At 37.0% G+C, this 16,326-nt stretch overlaps 1 protein-coding gene across 1 annotated transcript in view; it reads left to right on the top strand.

Moving 5' to 3' along the window:
• The window catches only part of LOC117999113 (ATP-binding cassette sub-family A member 3-like), a 137,887-nt gene that overhangs the window by 26,825 nt on the left and 94,736 nt on the right, over positions 1 to 16,326 (top strand). The window contains exons 7-12 of the mRNA XM_034988027.1: positions 1,370 to 1,486; positions 1,831 to 1,948; positions 6,043 to 6,216; positions 6,919 to 7,097; positions 7,873 to 8,007; positions 16,063 to 16,192. Of these exons, the coding sequence (XP_034843918.1) occupies positions 1,370 to 1,486; positions 1,831 to 1,948; positions 6,043 to 6,216; positions 6,919 to 7,097; positions 7,873 to 8,007; positions 16,063 to 16,192 (853 nt within the window). The remainder of the gene's footprint in view (positions 1 to 1,369; positions 1,487 to 1,830; positions 1,949 to 6,042; positions 6,217 to 6,918; positions 7,098 to 7,872; positions 8,008 to 16,062; positions 16,193 to 16,326) is intronic.

Here is a 16,326-nt window from a genome sequence, read left to right as displayed (position 1 = left end):
CCTACAGTTAGGTTTCCTTTACTTTCTTTCAATGGTGTTTTAGTTTTCAGTGTAGAAATCTTACACTTCTTTTTTTTTTTTTTAACATTTATGTATTTATTTTAGAGAGAACAGTGGGAGAGGCAGGGGGAGATAGAGAATCCTGAAGCAGACTCCCCACTGAGCAGGGAGCTGGATGTGGGGCACAATCCCCAAGGTCCCCAAGATCATGACCTGAGCTGAAACCAAGAGTTGGCCACCCAACAGACTGGGCCACTCAGGCCCCCAGAAATCTTACACTTCTTTTGTTAAAAGTACTTTGTCATTTTTGTTGGTGATTAAAACTTGCTAAGAAAGTCTGGTTGTAGCATTGATTGCTAGGAACCATTTATCCCTATTTCTGTCCCCTGTGCATAATAAAGTGGACCTGTGCCCATTTTTAAGAACTTTGGAAAGTATGCAAATTCCAAAATCCTCACATTCATTCATTTGTCCTTTCAACAAACATTTATTGCGTCTGGGTGGCTCAGTTGGTTAAGCGACTGCCTTCGGCTCAGGTCATGATCCTGGAGTCCCGGGATCGAGTTCCACATCAGGCTCCCTGCTCGGCAGGGAGTCTGCTTCTCCCTCTGACCCTCCTCCCTCTCATGCTCTCTGTCTCTCATTCTCTCTCTCGCAAATAAATAAAATCTTAAAAAAAAAAAAATTTATTAAACTCTTTGTATGGGCCAGGCAGATACAGATAGGCAAACATAGTCCCTGCCCTAAGAAGAGCTTAAAGTTACAGAATTTAATATTGGTACATCAGTAAAATTCAATAGAAATATTTAAAATAGCCTGTGAAGACTCATACCACTCATTTGAGTCTTCTTATTGGTTTTCTACATTATATGCTTAGCTAAACTTTTTTGATGCTCTTTTGTTAACACTCGAAATAAAATATTTCTTTAAAGAATATAGTTCATAAAGATTATTTCTAAAACTGAATTTTCCCCCTTATTTTTTATCATAGTTTTAGTGTTTGCTTCTATCTTTTATAATTTAATTAAAATATATTTACATTTTTTAATACCTCCTAGAAGGCATAATAAAAAGAAAGGGAATATTAATCTAAGCAGTTTATAGTTTTATTTAAGGGTTTTTATACCTTAAAATATCAGGTAAATTATTGGTGAGATCATCTCTAGGCTTATAAGCATCATAGTACTGCCACACACTAGCTGAATAATTTTAATCAAATCATTGATCTCCTCTTCTATAAATCGGGCATGATCATTCTTATTTAACCAATTTTGACTGTGGTAGAAATAAATTAGATAATCTTTGTGAATGCATTTTATATAACTATATTGTTTTACATGATGTTTGGTTTGTGTTAACTCTCCCACAGGAGTATCTGCTCATGATAGGACTCAGTAATTGGATGTTCTGGGCTGCCTATTTCTTCACATACCTCTCTTTGTATTCAGTTATCATCCTTTTGATGTGCATGATTTTCTTTGCCAAGGCAAGTGTCTATTTCACTGTAGTATGCTATAGCTAAACTTTGAGAGGAAAAACATATAACATGGTATGGGCCTAATGGATTCAAGTTGTCAGGAAGTGAACACGTGCCTATTGTGGACTCCAATCTGGAAATTCAGGGGCTGCTTAGACTCTCAGCAAACTAAACTTTAAGTTTAGATGTGTGGACCTTTTGTAGTTAATGAATTGTTTATTCATCTCCCTGAGGTTTGTCATTAGTTTCACTAGGACTATTAAAATATTTAAAGATGTTTCATTTCTCCTCTGTTGTTTTACTGTGATGCCATTTAGAGTATGGCTCAACTGGCTTCCTGATTATTTTATTAGATAGAACCTGTGCCAGTCATCCAGTACAGCGACCCATCTCTTGTCTTCGTCTTTTTACTGTGTTTTGCCATCGCCACAATATTCTTCAGCTTTATGGTTAGCACGTTCTTCAATAAAGGTGAGTCTAAAACTCCTGGGAAAGATAATTAGTGACTCAGTGGGGATTATATTCGGAGGCTTCTGTGACCTTCATTTGCCATCTCATCTGTGGCCTCTCTTTATATTCTAACTAAAAAGACAAGTATTGTAAGTACATGAAATGATAAGAAAGGGAATGAAGGGAGCAGTGAAAATTAATATATAGTATACACGTGAAAAAAGGATAAAAACGAAAATAAGGTCATATTTGAGGATTCTTTTTAACCTTTATCTGCTGCTATGCATATGGTATCTATTTAACCATCCAGCAGGAATGGTAATGATTGAGATGGCTTCTGTATATTCTAGTGGAGGGAATAAAGTCTGTCAGTATCTGATGATGATCTGCAGTATGTCAAGAGAAAGAAAACAACAAAATTGCTTGCCTGAAAGAAAGGGTCCATGTACTTCATTAATAGATCTTTATTGTGTGTTTGCTGTGTATTTGAAATACAGTGTCTGTCCCATAGAGCTGTCATTGACCTTGTGGACATGCATATCATATGCACAAAAAAATTATTTGATAGGACATGCAGAGAGCAATGAAAATTTATGAACCAGTATACCTAGGAAAAAAGGATTAAATACTCCCACTTCATATTGAGATAAACCTACGAATGCTTCTTATAGAGGTTAGTTTTTAAACAGTTTTGAAAGACTGGAAGATTGGAATGGGAAGTCAAGTCAATGGATGCAAGTATCTAAAAGTCATTCATTGAGCTGGCCCGGTATCTAATAAACAAAGGCAAGCAAAATTGTTTCCTTGCTTTTTGAGGGCTAACATGCCAATAGCAGTCATGACCAGTAACTCTCTTTCATTATATTTTTATTTTTCTCAGTACATTATCATGAGTATTGTTAGTTAATGGGTCTTTACAAGTCACATGATCACATGTACAACCTATAAGCAGCCAAAACAAACAAACAAATAAAACCAACCAACCCAGGAGGTAAAGAAAAGTGGTGTGTCAATGTAAGGCAGAATGTGATAATATACCAAAGAGAAAAATGAGATAGTTAGAAAACAGATACTGTCATTTCCTGTTTCTGGAATTATGGCAGACTAGATGTTTAGAACATTTTTGTACGTGTCTTTAGTTTACATGTGTTAGACTTTCACTATGGTACATATGTAGAAAAGGAGTTGCTGGGTCATAGGGTTTGTAAATGTCCAACCTGACTACCTGTGTCCAACACTTCCAAAGTGGTTCTGTGTATTTACAGCCCTACTGGAAGAAAATGAGAATTCTTATTATTCCATACCCCTGCCAAAATTTACTACATCAAACTCTAATTTGTGCCATACTGGAGATACGAAATCCTATCTTATGGCAGTTCAGACCTGCATTTTCTCACTTACTGATGAAGCTGAGTGTTATTAATATTAATATGGGTCATGTGTTTCCTTTTCTGTAAAATCTGTTTGTGCATTCTTATCTGTTATGATTATTGATTTGCAGGAGTTATTTATATGTTCCTGCTACCTACCTTTTGTTAGTTGCAAATGTGTTGCAAAACTTGTCCCAGTTTGGAGCTCTCAGCTTTTATTTATGGTGTCTTTTAATAGTTACTAATTTTAATGTAATCAATCTTTTCCTTTACCAATCTTTTCCTTCATAGTTTGTGATATTAAATATTTCAGTGAAAAAAATTCTGTACTCCAAAGTCATAAAATTATCTTCCTGTGTTCTTTTGTGTGTGGTATGATGTAGCGAATTGATTGTTCTTCCAAGTGCATAGGCAACATGTGATAAACAGTTCACCTTTTCCTCACTACTCTGCAGTACCTGCTCTGCTGTATGTCAAGTTCCCATTCATGTGTGCATTTCTTTGGAGGCAGTCCTTTCACTGAAAGAGAAATTAAGAAAATAACCCTGTTTATACTTGCACCAGAAATAATAAAATGCCTAGGAATAAATTTAACCACAGAGGTGAAGGACCTACATTCTGAAAACTATAAAACATTGATGAAAGAAATTAAAGAGGAGACACCATAGCACATATGCTCCCCAATGTCTATCACCCAGCCACCCCGTCCCTCCCACCCCCCACCACTCCAACAACCCTCAGTTTGTTTCCTGAGATTAAGAATTCCTCATATCAGTGAGGTCATATGATACATGTCTTTCTCTGATTGGATGTCCTCTATCTCTCTGGGAATTTCAGTGCAGTATTCTAATTATTTCTTCTTTGAATATCTGCTAGAAGTTGCTGAAAAAGCACTGGGAAGGATTTTAATTATTGATTCAATTTCTTTTATGACCTTAGGCATTCAGGTTTTCTAGTTCTTTCATTTTTGGTAAGTTGTATTTTCTTTAACTTACATTTTTAGTTTTGAAATTTATTGGTGCAGTATCATTAATTTAATATGGTCTCTTATGTTTTTAATGTCTTTGCCAATGGCTGTCATGATATATACTCTTTTACTCCTTATACTGGTAATTTGTGCCTTCTCTTTTTTTTCTTGATCAGTTTCACAACAGGTTAGTTAGCAGTATTAGTCTCTACAGAGAATAAGCTTTTGGCTTTGTTGATCCTCTTACCGTTCCATAAACTTTGTATTTATTGCCATTTTTTAAAACTTGTGATAGTGTATGTTTGTCTTATTTCTTTTAATAAATAAATTTAAGGCTAGTCATTTCCTTTTTAATACTGGTTTGACTGCATGACACAAATTTTGATAAATAAGCTTTTTCCTGTTGTTACATTAAAATGTTTTATAATTTTCCTTATAATTTTCTTCTTTAATTATTCAAAGATGTGTGTCTTAAATTTCTCAACATACTGGGTTTTCATGGATATCTTCTGGTTATTGATTGCCAGTTTAATATAATTCCTTTGAAATTTGTTAGGATTTACTGTATGACCTAGTCAATGTCCAGTTTTTTAAAAATCGGTATTCCAAATATGTTTGAAAAAAATGTATATTTTGGGGTGCCTGGGTGGCCCAGATGGTTAGGCGTCTGCCTTTGGCTCAGGTCATGATCCCAGGGTCCTGGGATCGAGCCCCACATCGGGCTCCCTGCTCCCTGGGAAGCCTGCTTCTCCCTCTCCCACTCCCCCTGCTAATGTTCCTGCTCTCGCTATCTCTCTGTCAAATAAATGAATTAAAAAATCTTAAAAAAAAAAAAAGGTATATTTTGAGGTTGTTTGGGATAGTTGACATGTATTTTCATTAGGCCAAGTTTGTTAATTCTGAGAAAGATGGTTAAAATTTCCACTATGATTGTACATTTGTATATTCTAGAACTTCTATTATTTTTTGCATATATATTTTTGATGCTATTTTATCAGGTGTATCTAATATATTGTCTTTGTTATCTTTTATTTGTCCCCTCTCATTCTCTTTATAATTTTAATTTTAAAAAAGAATACACATTGATGAGTATATAAAACATAAGTGTTCTAGGTGGTGAATATGGAATGTAGAGTGAGAGAAAGAGGGAAAGGAAGAATCATTCCTAATAGTGGAATAATACGTTGTACTTTATAATATACCATTTTTATTTAGATGCTGAATTTTAACTCCTGATGATGTTAATTGGTTTATTAACAAGAATTTTCTTTTTAGTGTTTCATCAGAGTCACATTTTTGGAACTTTTCATATTCCAAACCATATCTGCTTTTGAGACCAACTTTGTGTTTCTGTTTATTCAAGTATCCTTCTTTTCCCCCAATATCATGACATAGACTGAATCTCATAGTATCTGGAAATACAATCTAGATATTTTCTGATTATGTCAATAATAGTCAATAATAGTATTTACATTTATAATTTTTATGTAAATTTCCATTAAGAGCTATAGTATTTATAGTTACTACATTATAGAATGATAAATTCCAGAAAAAACAGTTACTGAAATGTTTAATTTCAGCCTCTTATGTATTCAAAAAATACTTTTGTGCACCTATAAAGTGCCACTCATTGTATAATGGTAAGCAAATGGTGAACACAACAAATCTCTATTCTCACTGTGCTTATTTTATTACACTCTTCCAGTAACACAGATATTTGTAGTTTAGGTTTCTGCATGTTGCTTAAATTGACCTTATAATTTCCTTCTTATTTCCAGCACATTTTGCTGTTTCTGTTGGAGGTTTCATTTATTTTGCTACCTACTTTCCACTTGTTACAGTCTCTACAAACTTTGCACAAATGACATTCTCCCAGAAGCTGGCTTCCTGTCTCAGCTCAAATATAGCAATGGGGCTGGGAACTAAATTCCTAGTCACGGCAGAAATGGAGAGTGAGTATTTACCTTATAAATTTGACCATATTCTCATAAGATATTCACAGTTTTAAAATTGATTAATATTGTTAAACTGTCCTTCAAAAAATGATATTACTTCATACCACCACCTGTCGTACATGAGCACTTCCACATTCTCTCCATAAATTTACTCAAGTCTGTTAGTAGCTTTCCCTGCTCATTTGGAGTTCCTGGCTGCTGTCTAGTGCTATGACTGGAAGCAAAACAGGTCTGCTTTTAGTGACTTTTAGTCTTCCTTTATTCATCAGTGCAATATCTACACAAAAATTCTTCTAGTCTTCTCTTCTATAGATAGCATTTATCCCTGCTTTTCAATGATTATGGTTTTCTAAAATTATATTTTCCAGTGAACATTTAGCATGAGGAGGGGCAGAGAAGGAGGAGTCAGTGTCTTAACCCATAGGTTTGCTTATTTTTCTTAAAGTTTATATTCCTGACTTAGTATATTTTGTTTTTGTTTCACTCATAACTGATTGTTTCTGGCATGCTAGGAAGCATCTTACATGATTGCTTGCTCAGATGTCCTAAATTCTAATGGTATAAGAAAGTAACTGACTATAACAGAAATCTCTGTAGAATATTAACACCTTTTTTCTTCACTCTTTAATTATGATGCAGATGGATAACTGTTTTAGTGTCAGTTGGCACCTAAATTAAATGTCAACTGTTATCTCTTAGAAATTGGAATTAAATGGAGTAACATCTTCTCACCACCCAAAATGGAGAACTTTGACTTTGCCCATGTACTGGGAATGTTTTTATTTGATGCTTTCTTATATGGCCTTGTGGCCTGGTATATAGAAGCTGTCTTTCCAGGAGAGTATGGTGTGCCCAAGCCATGGAACTTTTTCTTGCTGGTGAGTTCTAATGCCTCTGTTACTGAGAGAGGCCACAGTCCTTATGAACATATATTGTAATTTCTGTAAAAGCCACCATGAGCTAATTTTGCACTGTCTGTAATTGATCCAATAGTTCGGGTGAAAGAATCATTTTAATGACTCTGCCCATTCATTGGCCTTTTCCTAATACATTTTAAAGCATCCAGTATATATAACCATAAATAATCTGTAGAGGATGGCCTGTAACTCCAAACTTTAAAAACTCTGAGTATTCCATCACAGTTACAGGCAAGTATTTCATAAACAATTAAACTCGGGCATAAAGAAATTAATATAGTATGGGTTTTTGGGTGGTAAAAGAAGAGGTTTAGGTATGTCCCCTATCTGGGCACTCACCACCTGTTTTATATCCTTGTTTAGCACAGATGTCTTAGAGTCAGAGCCATAGCATGATGGGAATCATGTATATCTTGCCCTCCTTTTTCAGTCTTGTTTTTATTGGCTTATGTATTGGTAAGAGAAGATATGACAAGGAGTGATACAGTCATTTTTGCTATGACCTCATTTTGGAGCAGTTTTCATTTGTTCCTCTTGGACAGTTATGATTTTAATAGAATAGTCTGCTTTTATGCCTTGGGGATTCAAATTAAGCCACTTAGCTCCAAAATTTAATCCCAAGAAATTTTCAGCAATCCATCTCAGTACAAAAGGTAACAGGCTAAAGTATTTTCTATTGCATCATTTTTCAATCCCATTGTAGTGATTTCACTTTTATTCCCCCCCCCCTTTTTAGCGCTCTCATTGGTTTGGGGAAACACCTGAAGGAAAAAAGGAAACAAGGCAATTTTATGAAACAAATGAAAGCAAGTATTTTGAAGCAGAGCCTACTAATTTGGTGGCAGGTATCCAAATCAAACATTTGTGCAAGGTATTGTTTCACAAGTTTTTTTCTTCTTGATGGGACTGAAATTTAGTTTATAGTTCATGATTATTACTAGAGATACCAAGAAAAAGATCACATGCTAATAAAAAGTCGTGGCCATCCTGTTTACTTCCTTTGAGAAAAATCAAAATTAAAATTTTTCAGTATGTAATAAAAAGTCACACCTTTCTCCTTCCTCCAGAATAGATTCAGGTTTTCTATAAACTATATGGTGTCTTCCACAAATGCCCTCATTTTAAAAAGTAGAGTCTATTGGAGATGAATAATTTGAACGTATGAACATTAATTTCTGTTCGCAAATGTTTTGCATTTATCTGTTATGTAATCTCTTCTCTGTCAAGGAATTCATCAAGGGAGGACTTTTGAATCTCTTAATTTATCTGTACCAACTGTAGGCATGTAGTATTCAGGTAACCTATACGTTGGCTGGCATTGCCTCTCAAAGGTCTACCTAAGCTTGGTTTGAGCTCCTAACCCCGAGCCTTGGGAAACCCAGAGCCCCCCCTGCAAATACAGCTAATTTTGGAGATGTGTATATAACCATCAACAAAACAAAACAGCCTACTGAATGGGAGAAGATATTTGCAAATGATATATCTGCTAAGGGGTTAATACCCAAAATATGTAAAAAAAATTCATACAACCCAACACCAAAAAAAGAAATAATCTGATTTAAAAATGGGCAGAGGACCTGAATAGACATTTTTCCAAAGAAGATGGCCAACAGACATCACTGATCATCAGGGAAATGCAAATCAAAACCACAATGAGATATCACCTCACACATGTCAGAATGGCTAAAATAAAAAACACAAGAAACAACAGTGTTGGCAAGGATGTGGAGAAAAAGGAACCCTCATGTACTGTTGGTGGGAATGTAAATTGGTACATCCACTGTGGAAAACAGTATGGAGGCTCCTCAAAAAATTAAAAGAATTATCATACGATCCAATAATTCCACTATTGGGTATTTACCCAGGGAAAATGAACACACTAACTCAAAAAGATATATTTACCTCAGTGTTTATTGCAACATTATTTACTACAGCCAAAATGTGGAAGCAACGTAAGTGCCCATCAGTAGATGAATGGATAAGGAAAATGGGTGTGTGTGTGTGTGTGTGTGTATATAATGGGATATTACACAGTCATAAAAAAGGATGAGATTGTGCCATTTGACACAACATGGGTGGACCTAGAATGTATTATGCTACATAAAATAAGTCAGACTAAGACAAATATCATGTGATTCCACTGATAAATTCAGGTAACGTATACGTTGGCTGGCATTGCCTCTCAAAGGTCTACCTAAGCTTGGTTTGAGCTAAAAAGTGAATAAACAAGAAGTAGAACCAGAACTGTAAATACAGAGAATTGATGGTTCTAGAGAGCAGCAGGATGGGAGTTTGGGGAAAATGGGTGAAGATGAAAGAAAGAGACAGGCCTCCAGTTATGGCATGAGTAAGTCAGGGGAGTAAAAAGCAGAGCATAAGGAATATAGTCAGTGATGTCATAATAGTGATGTAATGGAGCAGATGGTAGCTATACTTGTGGTGAACATAGCATAATGTATAAATTAAGTTGTACATCTGAAACTAATGTAACATTGTGTGTCAAATATAACCAAAACTAAAAATATTGAGTAAAACCCTTGTTTTAGATGGAGGAATATCTAAGGTGGTGCCTCAGGGTGCCGTTCAAACAGTAGGGACAGTAACAACTTAGGGCATTATTTGTCAGGAACCTCAACAGAAGCCAAAGGTAAAGAAGGACCATCTCAAATATATTTGTAGGGGTGGCTTTTGTGGTCTGATTGAGCAAAATTTAAATAAAATTGTGCTATAAGAAATACCCCCAACTTCTTTAAAAGGACTGAAATAGTAAAAAATGAATAGAGGCCTTTGAACTGCCAAACACCTACAAATAGAAAGCAGGCTAGAATAAAACAGCTGCGGCCATGGGATGCTTTTCATGGTGAAGGAAGGATGATTGAGAAGTCAGAGTCGAGAATAGAAAGTAGAGTCAAGAACCTTGGAGAATTATTCTCTGGTCTTGAGTCCTAATCAGAGAACTGCCAACAATGCCAAATTTAGATTTCAGAATTTCATTTGACTGCTTTATGCTTCTTGCCTTCCACTTATTTCACTGAGAGTATGTGTAGTGGTTAATTTATGCATATCCCACTAGTTTGTGTTAGGTTTGTGAGGATCCTGAGTGGAAGATGGTAGATTTCAAGTCCCTTTGGATCACAGGTCTTCTGTTCTAGAGTAGTTGTACTCTAAGAGGTAATCTCTAGAAACTAGACCACAAGAGGCTCATTGACACCTGGACCTGATTTAGATGACAAGACCCTGGACTTTGAGCTGATGCTGTAAGTAGTTGAGACATTTGTAGCACTGAGAGCAGGTGAAGGTGTTTTTATGTGAGAACAAAATGAGTCATTGGAGGCAGAGGGTGGACTATGTTGCTGGCAGCCTTCATGATGGCCCCCAGGGATCCTCACTAATATTCATATTTTTGTACAGTCCCCTTCTGCAGTGAATAGGCTGACCTTGTAACCTGTATAATACTGTGCAAGTGAAGTATGGGACTTCCAAGGCTGGATCATAGAAGTCATTATGGCTTTAGGCTTGGTTGTGAATTGCTTGCTCTCAAGATAGCACCATGCCATTCAAGCTGCTCATATGGATAAAAACTGAATCTTCCCCAAACAATCAGTATGAACTTGAGTAGGCCTGCTTGGAAGTGGATACCCTGATCTTGATCAGGTCTTCAGATGACTTTAGCCCAGGTTGTCACTTGATTGCAGCCTCAGAAAGACCCTGAACCAGTTTCACCCAATTAATCTACTACATGACCATGCTTTTGCGGGTGGGCTCAGTCAAAGCAATAAGAAATATACTAGTGAGAGGAACACCAGCATCACTAATAAGGGCTGGCAGTAGGAGATACCTTAACAGAAATGGACTCACTAGTAGCAGTGGAGGTAACATGAGTCCAACGTAACAGAGTGGTGACACAGGCAGGAACAATTTTTCTAATAAAGTGTCAAGAATGGAGTGGCAGTCTGGGACACCTGGTCCACAAATGATGGTTAACAGAACATAGCTCTCTTGAGGCAAGATAGGAGGATAGCTAGGAGGATATTGCCCAACCTGTACTACCAGAAGAAATAAAAGTTGTATCATCAGGAGGTAAGACAGCACCCGATATATAAATTCATGGTGGTCTCCACAATTTCCAGTGTTCAGAGCTCACACTCATTGACTGAAGGAGGGTCTGGATTGGCTAGGTAGAAGTGCTCTGCAACATCACAGCAAAATGTACATGATAATGAATACCCAAGTCCTACAAAGGGACTTCTAGCAATTTACTTGGGTAACCATACTTGGAGATCCAAAGTACCATCCCGATCCTATTGTTAGAGTGAGGCTGTGTGCAGGCTAGGTAATAAATGTAATCTTGGCTTTTGATGATTTACAGTAGGTACCCTGGGACTACAGTGCCATCTAGTGGACATTTCTATAGTTGCCAAATGTATAATTAGAAATGACATACCTGACGATGTAAACCCTTATCTTGATTCCTTGGCCTCTGGGGAAGAGCTATCCTACTAGAAAAGCCAGGGGGAATCCTTTGAATCTTACTACTCCCACTGGTCAAGATGGTAAATCGAAGGCAATATCACATTCTTGGGAAAGTGGCATAGATGCAAGCAGCATGAGTAGCAATTCCCCTTAACCCCATTTAACTCTCCACTCTGGTCCTTGGAAACCTGCAGAATGACAGTGGATCTACCACAAATTCAAATAGTTCACCTATTTGCTGCTTTTGTGTCAAGTGTGGTAATTTTCACTTGTGGTAGATTAACACAGCCTGAGAACATGATATAGGGCCACTGATCTGGCAAATTCATTTTTCCTGTACCATCAAAATGGGGATCAGAGATCTTTGTATTCATTTGAATGGACAGCAACAGTATATATTTTAGTATATGTGCTGCCGAAGCGAGCACAGCAACAGTATATATTTATTTGTCCAGGGTTATAGGCTCTTCAGCTCTCTGTCCTAATATAATCTGAAGGGAACTGGATTAGCTATACATTTTGCAGATCATCACTCTGGCCCACTATATTGATAATTGGATCAGATAAGCAAGAAATGGCAAGTTTCTTGGAGGCCTTGGTCAGACATGTATTCTCAGGAGGGGACAGATAAAGCCTATAAAGATTCAGAGGCTCACTACATTAGTAAAATTTTTAGGAGTTAGTGATCTGGTATCTGCCAGTAATTCTTTCCGAAGTAAAGGATAATTTAGTGTATTTTATGCCTCCCACCATGAAAAAGGAAAATAGTGCCTGCTGGCTACTTCAGGTTTTGAAACCAATATATTCTGTACCTGAGAATACTGTTTTTACTCCTATACCAAATGACACCAAAAACTGCCAACTTTGAGTGGAGTCTGGAGCAGGAAAGGACACTGCAGCAGGTCCAGGATGTAGTAGAAGCACTCCTGCTGCTTGGTCATCCCAAGTCAGCAGACTTTATGGTATTTGTGGGTGTCATACTGGGAAAGCATATCATGTTGATTTTATGGTAAGCCTCAATGGGCATCTAGTGTTCTGGATCAAGGCCATGCCATCAGCAATTGAAAGAGAGAATTATATTTTTCAAAAAACAGTTCTGGCATGCTCTTGAGCCTTGGTAGAGATGAAGCAACTGATCATGGGATACCAAATAACTGTGTCCAGAAATGGCCATCATGAGCTGGGTTCCATCATGAGCTGAACCATCATATCAGTAGGGAGAGGCAAGACCAACAGCTACCCATCATAAGATGGAAGTGGTATATCAAAGATTGAACATGAGCAGAATCAGTGGACATCAGCAATCTTTGTGAGCAGGGGATCTAAATCTTGATGTCATCCATGACTATTACTTCAGTACTTCTCCCTCAGTTCACACACGTGGCCATACTGAGATCTCATATTAACCAACTCACACAGGAGGAAAAAGTTCCGAGTTTGCTTCACAGGTAGCTCAGCTTGGTACATGGGTGAAGGGAGCTACACTGGAGCCCCAAATAGGAATAACCTTGAAAGACAAAAGGGGAAAGAAATCCTCCTAAAGGACAGAACTTCAGGCTATTTTCCCGGTCCTCCACTTTGTGTCACAGGATTGACCCGAAACCACTGAACTGGGCAGTGGTGAATGATCTGGTAAATTAAGGGCCTACAGTGAGAAAGACTAGAATATTAGGGACAAGAAATTCTAGGGTAGAGGCACATGGATGGAACTATAGGAATGAGAACAAAGTGGGAAGATCTTTGTAATGCATGTTAACATCCACAGAGACCACATATCATAGAAGAAGTACTAAATAACCATGTAGACAAATTGACTCAGGTGACATTAGCCAGCCTCTGCCATCAGTAGTCATACAAGTGGTACAGGAATAGAAATCTATAGTGGCAGGAGTATAAGAAAAACTGATTAAAGTTGGAGTGAAGAAAGCAAAGAGAAAGAATGACATGAAATGAATTTGGTGGTATAGTCATAGTATAAACCATGCAGGGGTCCTTGAAGGCCATGATAAAGCTTGAATTCCATTTTTTTAATATTAGGAAATAATTATTGGCCTTTATTATTTTTTCTCCCAAGTTTTTATTAAATTCCAGTTGGTTAACATACAGTGTAACAGTTTCAGGTGTAGAATTTAGTGATTCATCACTTAACATACAACACCCAGTGCACATAACAACAAGTGCCCTCCTTAATATCCATCACCCATTTAACCTATCCCCCCACCTACCTCCCCTCCTGTGACCATGTTTGTTCTCTATAGTTTGTTTGTATTTGCCTATTTGCCTGCCTATTTGCATTTTTAAATAGCTTGTTTCTTATTTGCCTCTCATTTTCCCTCCTGTATTCATTTGTTTCTTAAATTCCACATATGAGTGAAATCGTATGGTATTTGTTTTTCTCTGACTGGCTACTTTCCTGAGCATTACACTTTCTAGCTCCATCCACATCATTGCCTCACACCAGTCAGAAAGACTAAAATTAACACAGGAAACAACAGGTGTTGGTGAGGATGTGGAGAAAGGGGAGCCCTCTTACACTGTTGGTGGGAATGCAAATGCGTGCAGTCACTCTGGAAGACAATATAGAGGTTCCTCAGAAAGTTAAAAATAGAACTACCCTGGGGCGCCTGGGTGGCTCAGTTGGTTGAGCGGCTGCCTTCGGCTCAGGTCATGATCCTGGAGTCCTGGGATCGAGTCCCGCATCGGGCTCCCTGCTCGGCGGGGAGTCTGCTTCTCCCTCTGATCCTCCCCCTCTCATGCTCTCTGTCTCCCATTCTCTCTCTCAGATAAATAAATAAAAAATCTTAAAAAAAAAAAAAATAGAACTACCCTATGATCCACCAATTGCACGCCTAGGTATTTACCCAAAGAATATAAAAATACTAATCTGAAGGGATACATGCACCCTAAATTATGGAAGGAACCGAAATGTACCTCAACCAATATTGACCTTTATTAAGTAGAGAGACATGATCTAATTTATTTTTCTATGAGAACACTCTGGCTGCTGTGAGGATTATGAGTGGAAGAAAGAAGACAAATTGGAGGCTTTTATAATAGCTTGGCTAAAATGTGGCAGTGTGGACTAGTCTTGTGGAGATAGAAGTATAGAGATTCAGAATATATCTGGGGTTAGAGCTGAAAAGATTTGCTCTCTGGTTGGATATAAATTTGAAGGAAAAGAAGGAAACTAAAGTAGTTGGTTTTGTGCCTTGAGCAATGGATGGTTGGTGGAGAAATTTATGGATATTGGAGACATTGGGGGAGAATTTGAGGTTTGCTTGGTTAGTTGGTTTTAAAGTGAAACTTTGAGAAATTAAGAGCTTCATTTTGGATGTAAAACTTTACACACTTATGTAAGTAGAGATTTCAAATAAGCAGTTCATGAGCCTGATCCTTTGGTCTAGGGAAAAGAGAGGATGAGGACACCTAGGGAGAAAACATTTATTACCATTTGGAGTAAAAGAGAAATAGCTTCTTTTGTTACACAAAATGTTTTGCTTTATTCACCATCAGTGGGTTATACTAGAAGGAATATATGTTTAAAGTCTGAATGAAATGGGCTTGAATCCCAACTTTTTTATTTAGATACTGTAAAGTATTTTTACTTCATTTTCATTAAAAATTTAACCAAAATCTTTTTATTAGTTACATAGTGCCTGTGTCTCCTCCAGATAAGCAAATGTTTATATATCATCTCTCCTTAAAGGCATCTATTTTTTCTTAAATTTAAGGCTAATTGGTTGCCTGGAAAAGTCACTTCTCATGATGAGTTCAAGAAAATTTATTATTTTTTAGATTATTTAAACAAGTTTCTTGTTTTCTAGAGTGAGATTGATGCTCTTTCCATATTTTTGCATCTTTTTAAAAAGAATTTTATTTATTTACTTGAGAGAGTGTGTGAGCAGAAGAGGGAGAGAGAATCTGAAGCAGACTCTGCACCCAATGCACAGGGCTTGCTCTCATGACCAGGAGATCATGACCTGAGGTGAAACCAAGAGTTGGATGCTTAACCAACTGAGCCACTCAGGCACCCCTCCATATTTTTGCATCTTAAGCAGGAGCACTGCTAAACTACACATAAGAAATTTGAGATGCCTATAAAACATCTATATTTTAGATGTTCTATCCAGGTTTTCTATTGGCAGTTCTCCAAACCAGCACAAATGCATGAACTGAAGAAGATTATGGCATTATCAGCTTTAAGATATTAATTGAATCAAGGCCTGAATGGATATTACTGAGGGGATGTTTATAGATTTACTGTGAAATTTTACAGCTCATGTTATACCTTCAGAAATATTTCCCCAATCATATTTTTATCCTCCTTAATTTTGAATTTTTCCCCCATGAGATTGATTATGTGGTATGGTTTCTTGTATAGATACTTGATATGAGTGCTTGTCTTTCCAAAGTAATAGTGATAAAGTTAATATTTGTGGGTTTTCCTCAACAGGAATTCCGAGTGCAAAATACTACCAAGATAGCTGTAAAAGACTTGTCTTTGAATTTATATGTGGGGCAGATCACTGTTCTTCTAGGACCCAATGGGGCAGGAAAATCCACTACTCTATCTATTCTCTCAGGTAAGTGTATATATCTGTCCAGAGTATCCTCACATAGACACTGTAGATCAAGCCTACAAGACTTTTGTGTATTCTTTTGATATTTACAATTTAGCCAGTTCAGTGATACATAGAATTGTTCAGTAATCTTTCTT

This window comes from Mirounga leonina, unplaced genomic scaffold, assembly GCF_011800145.1.
Source record: "Mirounga leonina isolate KUSES-001 unplaced genomic scaffold, KU_Mleo_1.0 Mir_448, whole genome shotgun sequence".
NCBI classification, from domain to species: domain Eukaryota; kingdom Metazoa; phylum Chordata; class Mammalia; order Carnivora; family Phocidae; genus Mirounga; species Mirounga leonina.
The sequence above is the reverse complement of the archived record's forward strand: the minus strand, read 5'-3'. Positions and strand labels throughout refer to the sequence as shown.